The sequence below is a fragment of the Amphiura filiformis genome, chromosome 1 (assembly GCF_039555335.1).
Source record: "Amphiura filiformis chromosome 1, Afil_fr2py, whole genome shotgun sequence".
Taxonomy (NCBI): domain Eukaryota; kingdom Metazoa; phylum Echinodermata; class Ophiuroidea; order Amphilepidida; family Amphiuridae; genus Amphiura; species Amphiura filiformis.
The window spans coordinates 65,432,852-65,452,047 of NC_092628.1; the positions used below are offsets into that span (position 1 = coordinate 65,432,852).

The window sequence follows — 19,196 nt, forward strand, 5'->3', positions numbered from 1 at the left end:
AAAGTTTCCAAAAAATTTCGGAAGTATACTATTTGCCCTTCATGAATGACAAACCATGACAAAGGATAGCGCCATACACAGGCCAACTTTGAGTCAACACTTTTCGGGTATAATTTCATTGTCTTGAAGTAAAAGGTAATTTTATTGTAGAATTTACCATTTGTCAAATTGTGGTACCATTGCTTGATGAAGAGCTTTCAATTTTATAGCAGGAATTTAATACTGGATTTCTAATCAATGTTTTCCCCGGCTACCCAAGATCTCACCCGTCCTTGGCCTACCTGGGTCAAAATTCCAGTAACAGGTTACCCAAATCAAGATTTTGGAAGTGTGTTAAAAATATAGAATAATATGTCTTCATGATTTAACTTCATTAACAGAGAAGAAAAAGAAAAAATCAAAGAAAGCAGCATCAGCCAAAGCAGAGGAAGCTCCACCAGAACCTGTTCCAGAGGAAGTACCACCTGAACCAACACCAGAGGTGGTTGAAGCACCATCACCTGAAAGAATTCCTCAAACGGTAAGAGGAAAGCAAATTATTTGTGCTTAATATTGTCCAAACCATGACATTATAAGGTGACTTCAGCTAGTTGGTTACCTTGGGAATAGGTGTTCGACATTATTGTTCCTGTGAAAATTGTCCTATAGACGAATCCAATTTCACGCATTCCTACACCTTAATGGCTGCCAAAGTTGGGTCCCCGTCGGCTCCATCCCACCTAGTAAAATGTGAAATGATGCGGCCTTGGAGGGTACTTTAAACTGCATTCTATTACCTGTGTTACCCGTAGACAAAAGAATAATGACAGTGTACAACACAAAAGAATCTAACATCAAATTTTAAGCGGCTTTAATCCAACCAATTGGGCAGTCACTACACCAGTTTGGTGCATTGCGGGGACCCGTCATGGCCGACCAAATCCTGACCATGACTTGGCTCGTTGGATTCGTCTATATCAGTATTTAATAATCATTTATCAATCTATTTCAGAAAATTATCACCCAGAAAATTCTGCGTACTGTGCTGTATATTTGCCATGGACACATCCCAGAGGAGGTTGTGGGAGATGACTGTGTGTACTTTCTTCGCAATCCGCCCGGCATGGTGGAGCTACCCAGCACTTTGGACGAGGCCCACACTATGCTGCCTAAGTTCTTTGAATATGGTGTTTTGAATGGCCATTCACTGGTGATGCTAGAACAAGTCATTTCCCAGGTAAGTAATTCATTTCTGAAGGAAAACACTCAATACATGTAGCAGGGTCATTTTGGGGAGTTATTTACCAGAATTGCTACTTGTTCATTATTTACATGGTATATCTTTTCATAATGATAACCAAATGTACGCTTGTTTTGATATAATAAAAGTAATAGTGAGTTATTGTTTGAATTTCTTTTGATGCATCTGTAGGTGTACATCCCATTGCTGTCATTCAATAGCCACAAAAATGGAGATGCTCAGTCAGCCCAACAGCAGCGAGGAGGAGCAGCTCTCTCATCGTCTTCAGCTGAGAGTCTTATGCAACAACAGGATGAAGAGTCTGAAGACACACCCAAACAGGTTGCTGAATCACAACAGCATTCACTCCTCAGAGATGAGTTCCTTATCAACATGCAAAAGTTTGCAACACACATTGGTCGAACAATCCAGCAAATTGAAGGTGAAATACGATTGGACATCCCAGAGCTGGTAATGAATAGTGATGATATCAACGAACTTGCCAAAGACAATGACCTTGTACATAAGATTGAGAGTGCTTGTTTGGAGTGGACCAAACAAATCTCAAATTGTGTTGAGACTCAATTGAAGAAGACCCCTGTCGGGAATGGGCCACTTCCAGAAATTGACTTCTGGCGGGAAAGAAATGCTACCCTCAGTGCTTTAAGTGAACAGCTGAAGCTTCCAACAGTGAAAAAAATGTTGGAAATATTGGCTAAGAAAGATGCAATGGGAGACCATGCAATACTACAGAGTTTTGAACTACATCGATCTGAGCTTAACAAGTACTATGTGGAAGCAAAGGACAATGTGCGGTTTCTTAGCACTTTAGAAAGACACTTCAAGAATTTAACTCATGGTGCTGGATTTCAGATTGTGTTGGATACCATTCCGTCAATGATGAATGCACTCAGAATGGTGTGGATTATTTCTAGGTAAATACATAATCACAGTATCAGATCTTAATAAAAGTATTTTTAGTATGTATGTTTCACTTGAGCTTATTAATTATCAAAAGGCAACTTTTGTTAGACATTTTGTAGTATTTGTAGAATGTTGAATTGTACCTTGCTTGACCAATAAAAAGAACCACATGAAGGAATTATAAATAGACCAAGTATGGGGAAAAACCAACAAGCTCAATCTAAAAACCAAGGCTAAAAAGAACCATTAGTCATTATTTTAGTCTGTCATTTCAATCAGTATACCGTACTTAAAGGAGCATTGTCTGATTACATCACATGCTACATGTATGTATTTCCACCTTAGTTGAATGACATTGATACCCACACCCTGCCTATGGAGTGTCATGCCAATATCAAATATTTTTTGATAATTTGATATGACAGCCACAAATGTACATTTGAAGACCCCATAGAATACTGTTTATAATAAATGAGTAACTCACTTTAGACACGTTTGGCTTACAAAATCTAAACAAAACATGTCTCAGTCCTGATGTTCACAAGATCAATGAGGGCTTTCCACTAATACCAAAATCTCTACTTTGATAGAAAAAGTGGCAAAGACCTTGTAGATCTTCATTTGAATAATTCAACAACATAACATGGTAAAGTAATGTAGACAGTGTGTTACAAGGAACAAGATAAATATACTAAACTTGGCTAATGCCACTACTAGTAACCAACCAAATCACCAAGGCTAAAGGTAAATACTTTATATTTTACAGGCATTACAATCGAGATGAAAGGATGATTCCACTGATGGAAAGAATTGCATGGGAGTTAGCAGAAAGAGTTGCCAAGGTCATCAACATTAGAGGCATATTCAAGTAAGTATACATCATGCAGAAAACTGTTAGTGATGTGGTATTTTACAATGATGACTACTCCCTGATATGCAGTAGAAGCAATTATTAATCCCAATCACACAAAGTATACTTGGGTTAGTTGTATGAGACAAAGGACTCTACTTGGTTTCACCTTGAGTTAAGTAGTGACTGCTGGTCAGGGTCTTAGCTAGAAATTGAGGGTTGCCCGTCATTAGAATAAAATTGCCTGTCCTAATTTGACCTTTAAAACATTTACCAGACATCTATAGCCCATTGGAGGTTGAAAGAGTTCAAATATGTGCTGATATGGCCTTGTTCTACAAACCTGGTCTACTAAAAAGGTCAATTAGCTTCTCAAAACATACAATTTATGATATAGCATCTGTCAAAGGCATTAATTTTGCCCGTCATGGTATTAAATTGTGCTCACTGACATAATCTTGCAGAATGTATACAAAATGGTATGTTGTTGACACTAGAGGTTGAAACTTAATGTTAGAGCTGCAAAATGTAGATACAATATCTAACTTTTATGTTGTGATCATAGGCAGCCTGAATTTTGCAAGCACTAACATGAAACTTGGGATGAAATGAAGTGTAGAGTCTTTATGAAGAAAGTTAAACAATTTAAAGCTTATTTTGCTCACCAAAGAACTTTCAGAATATAGCACTATTCCTTGTTCACTTGGTTGAAGGACTGGTGAATAATGCTTGCGACTGGTCAGAAGTGTGGAGTCTGTTTATAATATTCAACTGTTCACTTCATTCTTCTTTTATTTGCATATGAACATAAATACCAGTACTGATGGATGAACTTGCTGAATATTTGTTTGTTGGAATGTTAGCCGTGTTGTTCAATTTTGTATTAAAAAGTTGGTTGACATATTTTTGCTATCCTTCAGGGACACCCCTCCTCAAATCAAAGCTAGGACAGCAGAAGCCAAGAAAACACTAGAGCTGTGGAAGGATAGCTACCGTGAAGTAAGAGCCAAGATTGAAGCATCTGGTAGAGACGCTAGGTGGGAGTTTGACCGCAAGAGATTATTTGAAAGAACAGATTACATGGCTACTATATGTCAGGATATCTATGATGTAGCACAGGTTAGTTGAATGTGTGATTGTATGAAGAAATGCTTATGGGGTGTGGCAAAATTGAGCAGATCTAGTGTGCGATTACAGAAGTGGGTGATTGAACTTTTATCTCATTGGTTGATTCAGATAAAGTACACAGCTTGTCTCAGCTGTTTACTGTGATATGTTATAGCAAAAGGCCGTTAACAGTGATTTTCAAATTAAATTACAATATCAACGTTAACAACAAATGAATTTGAAATACCTGGTTATGTCCCATGTGCTCATCATGTTTATAGCCGGCAATATTTTAAAGAAACTTCATGTCAAAATCATATTAATCTTGTTTTTATTCAGGTTCTGGAAGAATTCTATAATATCTTCGGCCCCGAGTTGAAGTCAGTAACAGGAGACCCACAACGTATTGAAGATGTTTTGAAGAGAGTGGATGGATTGGTTGAGCCGCTAGAAGAGGTAATGCAACATGTATCAATATCATATCCATATTTGACTAGAATAAGGCCTAAAGTCTAATATTCAAGTATCTTTGGAGGTACTGGCAGTGCTTGAACAAATGCTATGTTAGAATTTAAAAAAAAAGGTCTTCATCAAGCTTTAAACTACCACAAAGAAATAAGAAAAGAAAAAAATACACCGTAAAGTTTCACTCAATTTGTGAGTAATTCAATATTACAAACAATTGATAGAATGTTGTATGAATGTATTTTATCCAGCAATGTATTATTCTTTCTGTGATCATAGGTGTCTTTCGATCCATTCAGTCTGAAGCATCAACTACAGTGGAAGAAAGTAATGGACTGGTTCAACAAGGAGGTTGAAGCAATAGAAGATGAGGCCAAGCATTTCATCAATGAGTCCTTCAAGACTTTGAGGTCTGCTGAAGGAGCGTTTGATATGCTGCTCAAATTCAGACATATCCGATCTCGTGAAGCCATCAACTCCCAAATGATGAAGAAGTTCAATGATATCCTGCTGCAGTATGGCAAAGAGGTATTGAGAGAATGTGATTGATTATATGTATGACATAAGCAAACAAAATGAGTGGAATGTTGAACATTGATTTTGAGAAATTCATAAATTCTTTGTTTTTGATTATTTCTAGTAACCTATGAAAAATCAAACACCAGAATTTGGTTAATATGATACATTTTGGAAATGGGGAAAATCACAAACCTATAATCTGGATATTTCTACCCAAAGTTTTTGAATTATCACAACTAGTTGTGCTTACACTTGAAAATGATGAAAATGAAAAACAAATGTATATTACTTATCAAGATGCACAATCTTATTGTACTACTTCTTTTCTTTTTCTTTGAAAAAGTCATGACAAATTCAGGGTTATCTTGACCATTTTCAAATGTTGTTGATCTCAGATGAATGATTGTTTTTCTTGCAATTGCAGGTGGACACAGTTCATTCTTTGTTCAAGCAGCATCAGTACAACCCACCAGTGTTCAAGAACCAACCACCTGTGGCAGGTGCTATAGCTTGGGAGAGATCTTTGTTTAATAGGATTAAACATACCATTATGAGGTTTCATAGCATGGAAGATATGATGAACAGTGAATATGGCAAAGCTGTGAGTATCATTTATCATGTGTAAAGTAAGATATAATACAGCAGCCAAGCATGATGCGCATTACCAGTCATTCAATAGTTGGCTCTAAAGATTTTTTTATGAGAAAAACTTGGCAATGTTTTAATTGTACTACCTTTGTAGCCCCCAGTCTTCTTTATACCATTGATTCACAGTGCTTGCCATGTGACAGACAGACAGATGAGTGGCCAGTCCTGTATGATACTGAGAGATAAATTATTGCATGCTCTGATTTGTTGTTCAGTTAGGACTCTGTGATTCTTTCACAAATGGCTTCTTACTTTACTGTGTATTGGTGCATGGGGTGTGGGGAGGGGGGTAAGACTGTAAGATGGGCTTAACATAACTATGGGCATATAACAACCAGTGGATGTCAACACTCTCCTACGTATGGAGACTCTGTACTTCCTAAATTGTATTTGAAAGTGATTCTGTCCAAGGTAGGATGTGCCCACTGTTTCCTGGGCTGTGTGTAGTGGTTCAGGGTTTGAACTAGTTGTCCAGGGTTGATACACCATGCCTGTGTTTGTGTGTATGTATGTGTATAGACTTATTGCAAAAATTTGTTGCAATTAGATATTCCTAAACTATGAAAACTCCATATTTATTTCTCAGGCACGCAACAAATACCTGACCGTAGCAAGACAAATGAAGGACTTTGAAGACAAGAAATATGAAGCCTGGAGAGAAACAACAGAAGGCATACTGCCTAGTCTTCTCAAGCGTAATCTGTTGGCTAAACCTGTGCCAACCATTGGAACACATACTGCTATTGATACAGATAATGCACAAGACAATTCACATAGTAGCCATCATCTACATAGTAAGTATTACTGCATGTATTGATTCATAAGGAGGGTGTTAATTTGCCAAGACTTAAGGGTTTATTCAAAAGCTTACTACAAATGTGTGCTTGCATTGTGTCATTGCAGAGAATCAAGTGCTACAGTGTTATACTTACTTTACACTTTTGAACAATCACAAAAAAGTCAGTTTTTGGTCCATTCAACTAGGAAAGTACCACAAGTATCATAATAACTGTCAGCTAATGAAGTTACTATCAATTATGTTACCATTACAGGTGGTGAGGTGAAGTATGTGGTAGACTTTGCATCTGACTTATCAGAGATCATAACAGAGACCAAGTACATGGAACAACTGGGCTTCTCTATACCAGAGTTAGCTCGCAATGTGGCATTACAGGTGAGTTCAAACTTACTGGTATTAAGGAAAAACAAACAACCACACCCTGACAATTTATTTGATTTTAAAACTCTTATAGAATGTGGTAATATTATCTGTCTTGCTATAATTGGTCTGCTTATTGCTCTTGAAACAGAAAGTATTTACTTTGGTTTGATTGTTATTTTTGATGTATACAGGAAGACAAGTATTTACGTTGGAATGATGGTTTGAGACACATGTTGAAGAGGTATCATTCAGCTATATCATCACTAAACAATGCGGAGGTAATTATCATCCGTTACTAACTGGTACTGAAAAGGTACCATAAATATGCTGAAGAACAGGTCAATTTACTCCCATAGAGATGCTACTGCAATGCATGTCAAATTTATCAAAACAACACCAGAGGTAGTCAGCAGTGAATACCCTACTCCTACAAAGATTACAGGTCCAAGTCTGTCCAAGGCTAACAACTGAACTTAACTGTACAGAATTGATGTATTTACAGAAAATACATTTTTCCCCTTAAAGTTCATACAATTTGTTTTGAATTTGTAAAGTACTCTCACATTAGAGGATAATTTGTCTTTAAATTACTATTAAAAGCAATGGTATCTTCAAAGGTTATGTATATTTACATAAAAAATGAAATGAATGTAATAATTTATACATAAAATACTCTGTTTATTTGTAGACACAACTGCTAGAGGAGCATCTGAAGGATCTTCGACGTACCTTGAAACCTGGTCACAAGCGACTCAATTGGAATTCATTAGGTATCACTGATTATATACAGAGATGTGAACAGGTAAATTTAAAAGGCAAACAAAAGTAACTAAAACATCAGTTATTAAAAGCAAAACCCATCAAGCGTTACTATAACTTGAAACCACTGGTTTTGTACACAGGTGGATATTTTCACAAAGGTGTTAGTTTCTCAATTGATTTCATAAATTAATGTTTTTTTACCCATATGTGTTAATTTGTAGCTATTTGAAACTGAATAAAAGAAACGCACAAACTGTTCAGAACTGTTAAAATTGTACAAATTAATACCGCTAAAATATCTCATACAGTATATGGCTATTCAGAGATATAAACAAGTAAAGTGAAAAAGGTAAAAAATGGATACCACATTACTTAAAACCTGGTCACAAGCAACTTAATTGACTCAAAAGTGACTCAAAATGTGGTAAATACAAAGGCAACACCTCATTAACATACAAAGGAGAAATAATCAACCCAGTTTGACAATTGTTTGTTAAAAATACAGAACACCATGCACAACTGGAATTTCATAAGATAACAAATTTACAGAGAAATATAAAATCTAACCTCTTGTTTTCTTTATTTCAGTCCATCTCAAAATTTGAATCGCTAGTAAACCAGATCCAGAAGAATGCTAAAGACATAGATGCCAGACTCAAGTCCATTGAGTCAGCAGAGTTGTTCAACGGGCCACAAAGCTACCTCAACGGCAAAATTCTCTGCTCATGCAAGGTCAGTTTTGTATACTTATATTTTGTTTTGTTTTTTAATTTGTAAAAAACAGTTGCACTTTGGAGTAGGAATCTGCTGCCCAAAGTTTTTTTAAATTGACAAAATATGTCATCCGATGATCTAAACACAAATCTGCATTTGGGCATGCCTCAATGTGTGTTTTATGATTTAATATAATTTGTATGCCCATCTGCATCACCCCAGACTGCAGGTCTACTCTCAGGGACCTTTTGGTGAAAGCGGCTTCTATAATTTTTGTATGTTGTTTCCACTGACATTTCTTTACTCAACAATTTTAAAAACTATTCCTTAAAGATTATATACACTTAGATGCAGGTCGTATGAAAAGGTAATTTAAGGAATTATTCTTATTTTCCTTTTAATTACAGGAATATTATGAGTTCATAGAGCGAGAACGTATACATACATTTGAAACACTGGCCCTGAAATATCGTGCAATAGGACCACTCTTAACCAAGATGGAAGGTTTAGTGGTTCACACCAATAGTGGGAAATCCCCAAGACTCCATGCATATTATGCTTACTGGGAGAGAAAAGTCTTTGATACACTCACAAAGGTAAGATGGACTTATGTATGCTAATCAAATACAATAGAAGAGAAGAATACTGATGTTACCAGTATAACCAAACACTTTGTATCTTTCTTTTACATAAATTCCAGGTTGTGAAAAATATGGATATTATATACCCGGGTTATATACACACTTTCAAATATCTGACCAATGTGTTATATTTGTTCAAGTATATAGATGCGTAACTTTTTATATATGTTTTTAGTAGTTTTTGATGCAGAAGTGTGATCACACATATCATCACTGTCTGTATTCATGTGATGCGATCAAGAAAAATGAATCTCTTGTCATACAAAATGAAGTTGCATTTATTAATCTCATTATATTGGCATTTTCAGAACTTTTATTTGGCTGAAAACTCTATTACAATTGGCATTTGGATTTCAGAGATATGATAATTTAATACGCAGAACAATCAAATGCAAAGGAAGTTGAATCAATTTTTAGTGACAAGCAACTCATTTAGCTTGATCACAGCACTTTTATACACAAGTAGCTTGCTATATTATCAGCATTTTGCACAATGACATCGGTATTAAACACATGATGAAAAAAGATTGACTTCGATTATTGTGATATTTTTTTCAATACAGTTGGTAACTCGCAACCTGACAGAGTTCAACAAGGCCATTGTATCTGAGAAGCCACTGTTCCAGGTAGATGCAATGCTCTCTGCACCAGAAATAATCCTAACACCTGCTGCTAATGAGATCTACAAACTAACCATGCAGTGTGTAAGAGACTGTGTTGAAGGGTAAGCATGTTATTTGTATTGCAAGGCATTTCACCAAGTTGAATGTTACACAGTGTATATGTTGCCTGTATATGCTGAAGTAACTGTGTTTACATACTAACAGCATAAATGCACCAACTCACAGAACTTGTATTGCAAGGCATTTCACCAAGTTGAATGTTACAAAGTGTATATGTTGCATGTATATGCTGAAGTAACTGTGTTTACATACTAAGAGCATAAATGCACCAACTCACAGAATTTGTATTGCAAGGCATTTCACCAAGTTGAATGTTACACAGTGTATATGTTGCATATATATGCTGAACTAACTGTGTTTACATACTAACAGCATAAATGCACCCACTAACAGAACTAAGTGTTAACCAATAAAATGATAATTTTGGAATATCCTACCATGTTCTCAAAATTTGTTTTCAACCCTACCAGACAAGCAGGTTTTGAAATGTTAAGACTTCAAAAATTCTGATTACATAAGAATATGTTTTGAATTTAATTAGAAACTTTTGTCTAAATACAGATCACAATACCCTAACTGTGACTTTAAATCTAACCCTAAATCTTATTGGTGGGATATTCTAAAATTTCATAACCAACTAACATTCCTACTAACACTAAGTCTTCCATTATTGGAACTGTCCTTACAATGTTGTGTATTTCTGATTTTAATGAGAACTCTATCTCTATCCATACTTAGACAATATCAGCACTAAAGTTTGAAATGTATATACTTGGACACTTTACCTACATACTCCAACATGTCATTAATTCACAAACAAGTCTCTCAAAAGTATTTTACTACCATTTCGGGCAATAATTTCTGAAACTGCAGAAACTAGTCAATTCTATTCATACATTATATTGCGAATGACATAAATTAAAGAAATCAAATACCTCAGGAAATGATTTGCATCCTTTCAGAAGTATGTTACACATAGGGAAGAACTGTAAAACTTTAAGGCTTTAAAGTTTCAGACAAAAACTGAAAGAAAACCATGGGTGGGTCTTCAAAGCTAACCTGCCTTGTTGTAGTGAGTAGGTGATTACAGGTAGGCAAAGATGAGTAGGGACAGGATAAGTGAATTTCTAGTGTGGAAAAGTGGACATATTAAAGGAGGATCTTGGGATCTCCCATGGGAATGGTATCTAGGTGTGTAAAACATGTGATATGATGACTATGATATAACATTTGATAACATCAGACTCGGTGAATTGATATGGTATATTTATTTTGCTTTACTCCATCAAGGGAAGTTCATAGGGCATCACAATTCTATCGCCGTGCATTACCTCACAATGCTGAAAGGTATCATTGAGTCTACAGATAATGATATGCAGTGATATAAGTGTCATCTCTGGCTCATCACCTCAGATGTCATAATGTTATTATTTCTAGACTCAAGACTGAAACTGGCTATTAGAATAAAGATCTAGCTTCAACCAGGCCAATCATATAATTGATTATTATCTCACAATGCTATCAAAATAATATTTGCAATATTTCTATCATAATCAATAAATTTCTCTCATTTTCATTTCCTCTACTTGCTATAGTACTATAATCAAATTAAGTAATTCTTGGCCAAACTGGAACACTGTGAACGCTAATGGCTCCGCGATAAACACACGAATATAGCATGGTACAGAAGAAAGTATACAATGCCTTACACTGCGTACACGCTTAGTACATTACATGGACGCAACACGCATGTTCCAGTTTGGCCAAGAATTACTTAATGTGATTATAGTTGTTTGTTTTTTTCAATTTGTTTTGTAAATATAATTATATTCAGAATATAGTCATATCTGTAATCTAAATTCTGTAATTCTTTTCCATTTAGTAGTGTTTGTCATTCCTGTTTGCTTCCATTGCAATCAAAGCAATCAATATACCAATACAGTTCTAACTAGTGGAACTGTTTGTTTGGACATCATATGGAGTCCCATCTTTTGGACAGTATGACAAGTTCATTGATAGAAAAGGTGCATCAAAAACAATCACATTATGACCCTTTAACTTGGTTTGACCTTGTTTGACTTTGATCCAGTTAGAAGTCAGGAACAGAAAAGATTACTTTGAAGCAATGACTATATAGTTCTTTAACCAATAATACACTATACCCAAAATAAAAATTTCTCGATCATGAGAGCGCCGGTAATTGCGTAGTACGCTCGGCGCAAATAACAAGTTGGCTCTCATGATCGAGAATTTAATATTTTGGCTATAACCCTTGGTATTTGTTCTAACTGTTTTGTCTTGTACCCTGTATACCTTGCAACAAAACATTGGCATTGTGATTAATTATCAAGCTTATCCAAAATGCACTTGTACCATTATAATTCACCTCAAGTTAGGTAGTGACGTCAATGCTTTTGCGCGGTTGCGCCACAAGCGTGCCGACAAGTCATACCTGAATCGGGCGTGTACACTCAACATGTTTAAGTTCATGGACATGTTTTGATACTGCAGCGAGCAAAATATGCATGTACGTCACTACCGAACTTGAGGTGAACCAAATTATAGTTGCTTATTTCTGTATGTTTTCCATGTTGTTAATTAAAATTTTTAAGCTTTAAAAAGTCATGCAGGGTTTCCAAAAATCACCAAGTGTATTTCACACAATTCCATAAATGTTAGGGCTCTTATGAATCAAAATAGGAAACTCATAAATTCAAGAACCACAAGACTTTGAAATGTGAATGATTTTAGGCAGTATTTAACAGCTTTTTGACCATAAATTAAATAGGTACAGATAGTGTCCGAATAGGCAAAGTCCTCATGCTTTGTATGCAATATGCAATAAGAATGGTTGCATGTTGATGAGGGCCATTCTATCGCCTGTGTTTAACAATCATGCAGCATTGCGCACCTTTGTGAAAGATGCCAAGACTACATTTTGAAAATACATGATAACAGGTGCAATGTTGGCATAGCATTTTTGTCTCTCACAGTTCATGGAACAACTGGCCCTCATTTACAGATGATGCTGGACTTTGCCAGCTGGTGTACTGTCTGTTTATTATTAGTCAATGTTCTTGACATATTTTAAGAAAAGTTAACATCTTAGAGGGATCTTTCTAAAAACAAAAACAGAGTAATGGTGTTTTTTTTCTTCAATTTTTGACACATTTCTTGATTCATAAAACCTGTTAAGCTGATGCGGGTTTATATGAATTGTTCAAGCCAATTCAATAATCAAAATTCTGTTTCACTTATATAATATGAATTTTGAAGTAAATTCTAAAACCGGAGTTACTGGTTAGATCACCAGACATCATCTCCTCTCATATTTTGCATCTGTTGGTTTAATGAAAGTTGATTCCAAGTTTCCTGTCACCTGCTCACATCACTTTTTCATGATTGACATATCGAAACTCTCATGCCCTGTTGATGATTTCAGCAATTTGTCTTAGTTGAAGGATTCCCTTATCATGTTCCTGGTGATTACAAAAACAAACTCAATATTACTCATATCTTTTCTCGATCTGATGCAAAATATCTGTAAAGATGATCTTAAGCATAATCAACTTTGATTCACGCAAATCTGTTCACAAAGAATCTTTGCGAGATCAATTCTCAGATTCTCGCTGAAATTCTGATCCTGATCATTTTTGAAATCGTCTTACATCAACGGTATAAAGTTAATAATGAAATACAGGCGAATAATGAATTGAAAGAGTCACCTCATCACTCTACACAAAATGTGTGATGGGAAACTTAACATCAACTTTCATAAATATACTATTCAGTATATAAAAAAGTTTTAAAAAAAATGTAAGTGATATTACTTTTATGAGCTGATAAATATTTTTGCCAGCTTGGAATCTCTTTAATAATAACAGAAAACTGAAGGTAAGTATTAGTTGGGAAAAGATACTCACAAGATTGTTTTTCATTTGTTTGTTCGTTTATTTATTCATCATTCTGATTCATTACTTCTGTGGGCTTAGTCAAAGGTAGATATATTTGAGTTCAATATTCAATTAAAATAGTCATAATAGAGCTTGTCAAATGGTTTGATAAATCTGGTAAAACACAAAGTGAATTAAAGATTTGAAATTAAACATAATACTTTCATGCTGATGTTAAAAATAATTGATTTTAAAAATAGCAAGGATATTACATTTGTTTATGTGTTCCAAGTAGCACATACAAACATTTTCTCTCCAATTGGCTACCGTACCACAGGACAATTTCTCATGCTATATGAATGTGTTAATTACAGGACCAAGAACTTCATCCGTTGGATGCATGGTACATGTATAGAGACTCCAGCTCAAACAGTGGAGGGAGAAGATGAGCCCATCTTCTTTACATTCTTCTCTGACATAGCAGCTGATCCTAGCATTGTGGACTTGGTGGTATCAACATCATCCAGTATGCAGAGAATACTCACAAATCTCACCAAGTATCTCAATAGGTTTGTCCAGTTATCACTTCCCAACTATGAACTGACTTTCAATTCAATTCTTAGATCTGTGGCTGTTCATAAAATCGTATTAGACACTAAACACTTTGAACCGTAAAAAGTACTGTTATCTTGATTTACTCCATATACAACTTCCATTCTTTTCAGAGAATCAATAACTTAACACAGTTTGTATGCCATTTCAATAGCAAAGTGTATATGTTTAGACCAAAGGAAGTTTTGTTTTACATAACACACAAGAAGTAGCAAAAACAATATTTAATGCTACATAAAACTCTACATGTCATTTTCCATAAATGACACGAAAACTTGTTTGATAATGCCAACGTAACTGCTAACATATTATTATTACTAGTCCTGCTCTTATTATCACAATCACAAAATTCATAGATGACTAGGAATCTCATTTTGTTACTGTTTTAGATGGAAACGTTACAGGCCATTATGGAAACTTGACAAGACCATCATGTTGGAAAAGTTTGCTGCCAAGAACCCTACATGTGTTGCTTATGATGACAAGCTGCAGTTCTATTCCAATCTAGCCAATGAGGTATATAACATGAACTTCCAGTGATATATCATGGTATCAATGCAAATCAAGCCAAGCACTGATAAAAAAGGATTAAAATAAGGATGCTTATACATTGGTTCCCTTCAAGTTTGGTAGTGATGCCAAAGCCTGCCAACAAACCACCTTTGTACATGTGTGTGTACGCTCAATCTGTGCTATTAACTTCACATGCACAATTTGATACTGTGACTAGGAAAATACGCACATACATCAGTACTGAACTTGAGTTGAACCAATGAATAGTAATTTGGAATTGCATGGAGCATACTTGTACCAGTTGTGAGAGCTCTCATATTTAGCAATTAAAAACCTTAGTACTAAAATGTCAAGAGAAATCTGCACATGTTTTGAAAGTGTAGGTGTTTAAACAAATGTATACACACACTATCAACACAGTTTATGGTCATTACTTATTTCATTATATAAATACTATCTGCTTAAAGTATGGTATCTGGAAGAAGGATTTGGGTAAGTTGGTATAGTGATTTCACCCAATTAACCAATGAGATACAGACATGTTAAATCATCAATCAATTAAAGCCTTGCTGTTGTATTTTCATACTCAAAGGCTACAAAATTGTGTAAAGAATCATGACAGCCGTGCATTTATCTTCCGTGTGCTATATTGTATTTGTAGGTTGGCAACCAGCTGAAGATCAAGGATCAAGACTGTATCAGGTTACATATGGGACTTCTTGCTGATACTGTACGAGATCATGCTAAGAAATGGGTGACATCATTAGGTACATTACTCAATGATACAGCCAAAGAGGATTTATTTAATCTCAAGAATCAGCTAGAGGTAAGATGCAATGTTAATTGAAAAGAAAATGTATTTCCTTACATTAGATAGACTAACCACTGTCATGACTGCGATTGGAAATAAATATAGTGGTTGTATTTGAGGTATAATTGATGTCTTCCAGGTACTGGTCTTCCCCCACCCCTCCTTTCTATTAACATTAGGGTTAAAGATAAGGTAAAATACATGTTAAGGTATTGATTATGGTTATATTCAGGTCAGGGTATGACGGGCTGTTATCACCAGCCTACATTCCTATGGTGGGTAATGTTTCTCTAGGTGGATAATATTTTAGAATTAACTAGCAGGTATACCGTAAAACCCCGTCTACAAGCATATATAGTGTTTTTTACAAAAGCTTAATTAATTCGAAGCAAGCGTTAATATACCAATACAACCGGTCTTAAAATAATACTTGTTTGTATATGCTTGGATCCGTAATTTATTTGCTCAAACTCCATAATGGCGACTGGATTAGTGTAGCTTTCATCAGAAGCACACTATATGCTTGTAGATGGGGTTTTACGGTAGTTCATTTGGCTTCTTTGAGACAGTAGTGTCTGTGTGTCACACAAAGTCACGTGCAATCAAAAGTAGTAGCGCACAATGCTTCGCAAACTGACTGCAGCCTACAAATACACTGCCTTTAATCGCCGGACACTTTTGTCTTGAAGGAGCCAAATGGACCGTAGCAATTTTAGATTAAGTACAAGTCAATCAAATGTCAAACTGGTTAGTGATATAGTCAGGCTGGTAACTTTTGTGTTCTATACTGACTGGCTAGTATAAAAAAAATATACATCCTTCTGATCAAGATTAGTTGGTAGGAATGGTATAGTAGAAATACACAATAGAAAGTGACATCATTGGTATAATTAGACGAAGCATGTACATCAAAATACTAAATTTTTCTATACTAACCTTCCTATGCACAAAGAAAAAGTACATGGATTTGAATATGATGGTAAGTATAGACTTATTCTTTACCAAAATATGCCTTGTGTTATAGTGATGTCAGTTATGTGTTATGCTAGCCAGACAATGTGACTGTATTAGCTTAAGTAAAATAATAACAAAACACATACATGTAAATGCTGCATTTCTGTTAATCACACATTTGGTATCTGACAATGTAAACAAAGATACAGGTTAACAGGAACATATATAGATTTATTTTGATCATTATGGTATAATTATTATAATAGTCATAAAGCCATAATGTATGATTTCTTGTCATCTTTTAACAATTTCATCATTCTTTACCAAAACTGATGAAGTAATATTGGCAATAACTGCCAGAAAGAGTTCTGCCTATGTTATGTCGAAATAACTAGGTAAAATAAATTTTGTGATTATCAAATATATCCCTTCTACACAGCAGTAAGGAACCGTACACTTGAAACATGTAGCATCTACCATATACCCATGACACCTGACGGTTGTCAAGTGAATTCTGTATTTATCCCTATTCTGTTTCACCTTCCACTACCATTGCATTACATCTCGCAAATGTTTGTCCTATATGTACATTGATATTGTTATTTATTGCTTATTTTATATTTTGCTCTTGCTCAATGTTATTTATTGTTGCTCGATATTTAAGATGATCAGTGCTGATTCTTACAATGAAAATCTAAATACCAGAAAACCAATCACAATCATGCTGCCATCAATAATATTTCAAGTTCTACTTTGTGAATGAATTTTGCTTTGAGCATGTGTAATATTTGTATATTGCTTTGCTAGAGAGCCATTATAGTCATCAGACTATTTGAAACGCAAAGACCAATTAATTTTTATTGTTTAAACCTGTAGACTCTAGCCACAGATCTGAAGAAAGCCCCAGAGACTCTAGAAGATCTCAAGTTTGTGTTGCAAACCATCTCATCCATCCGTGACATGTCGTTCCCTGTTGAAATGCGCATCACAGATATCATAGAGCGCTACCGTACACTGGGGATGTACAAGCTGGAAGTGACGGATGAAGAGAAAGAATTATGTCAAAATATCAGACAGAAATGGGAGGAACTCTTCCTGGAATCTAAACATGTGGATGCTAGTCTTATTGTTGTCAAGAGGAAGTTTACTGAAGTAAGTATTATACATGAAGCCTCCTGGTAATGTGATTGCTTTTGGCACATTTTGCAATTGTGGGTAGAATTTTATTTGTTATCAGTCATACCAATATGATGCCTAAAATAAATATCAAACAATCAAGCCGGAATAAATTATGATATTTAAGAAACTCTGTCCTGATAATAAATATCACATTGGAAAAAAAACAATAAGCTGGATCATATTGAATGAATACATAACTGTTGCAGCTGAATTTCAGAAAGGAGAGTAAATAATGAGGAGAATAAATAGTAGAGTTAATGAGCTGAAGCACCTATTATCTTCCACTGCATATTCCCACAGGGTCTAACCTGTAAAACCTGTCTAAAACAAATGAATGCAAATTCTAATAATATACTTGCAGTCACAGATTAATGAATAAACAGATTGGAATTTTCCATGCCTATGCCCTCTAAGCGTACTCGAATTCAGCTGACTCCGGTGCAGCATTCAGACCTGGCGACATCGTGCGAAGTTTCTTTTGTGTACGCTCGCGCTATTTTTGAGTTTGCTCACGCGGTACCTGACTTAGCGTCAATCCCCATGGGCAACATGCCATGTTTCCACGGTATGCTTGTAATGTATATCTTTTTACTGGTACCAAATATTTGTTGCAGATAACATCAGTACAGATTACTGAGTTCAGTACAGAGTTAACCTCATTCCAAGACCAATTCAAATTGGAAGGACCTGGAGCAGTTGGAAATGATCTTGACAAAGGTATAGTAATACTAGCATAGGTTTCATATAGACACACTATCATGCTCAAATCAGTTGCCAAAGTGTCAACTTCACTTAGTTTGTTCAGCTCGTAATTGGCGGATATTATAACATCACGGATTTTGAGCTTTGTCCTGTGACATCTTGCCAGAAGCATCACAAATTATTAATTCAAGTCCTGTACTTTTTTTTTACATTTTCTTTAACATGCATAATATAGATCAGATAGGTCAAGAACTATATCACTCTTAACGTGGGTCTACTTTTTGGCGTAGTGGTTAAAGTCTAACGATTCCCACCAATTACGAGCTGATCAAACTATACTTCATGTACTTGATTTGTCAAAAGCAAATGGCTTCAATTTAAGGGGGTACTACACCCCTCAATAAATTTGTGACTATTTTTGCATTTTTCTCAAAAACTAATAACACCCTGGTAACAAAGTTATGTATATTATAGGGGCAAGGAATCAATTACTACACTGGAATTTCAGTGACCCAAGACAAGCGGTTCGATACTTGTGATAGAAAATGAGGTACCGCTAGGATGTACCTCATTTCCTATCATATTTACTGAACCGCTTGTCTTGATTTACTGAAATTTCAGTGTAGTAATTAGATTCCTTACCCCAATAATATACATAACTTTTATTACCAGTGTGTTATTAATTTTTGAGAAAAATGCAAAAATAGTCACAAATTTACCCCAGGGGTGTAGTACCCCCTTAATGTAACTTAAAAGAATATATAGTCATTTTGTCAGCAAAATAGTTTTAAATTTCGACCTCCTCAAATGAGAGCCAAACCTTGGAACTTTTCACATT

At 35.3% G+C, this 19,196-nt stretch overlaps 1 protein-coding gene across 1 annotated transcript in view; it reads left to right on the forward strand.

Annotated features, from left to right (window-relative positions):
* LOC140151148 (dynein axonemal heavy chain 10-like) overlaps positions 1-19,196 on the forward strand; it is a 68,096-nt gene that overhangs the window by 3,818 nt on the left and 45,082 nt on the right. The window contains 20 exon segments of the mRNA XM_072173376.1: positions 381-520; positions 992-1,216; positions 1,412-2,154; positions 2,910-3,011; positions 3,914-4,112; positions 4,440-4,556; positions 4,845-5,093; positions 5,509-5,685; positions 6,319-6,526; positions 6,785-6,906; positions 7,086-7,172; positions 7,583-7,696; positions 8,245-8,388; positions 8,778-8,966; positions 9,575-9,735; positions 13,962-14,156; positions 14,589-14,715; positions 15,374-15,538; positions 17,354-17,629; positions 18,271-18,373. Coding sequence (XP_072029477.1) covers positions 381-520; positions 992-1,216; positions 1,412-2,154; positions 2,910-3,011; positions 3,914-4,112; positions 4,440-4,556; positions 4,845-5,093; positions 5,509-5,685; positions 6,319-6,526; positions 6,785-6,906; positions 7,086-7,172; positions 7,583-7,696; positions 8,245-8,388; positions 8,778-8,966; positions 9,575-9,735; positions 13,962-14,156; positions 14,589-14,715; positions 15,374-15,538; positions 17,354-17,629; positions 18,271-18,373 — 3,843 coding nt within the window.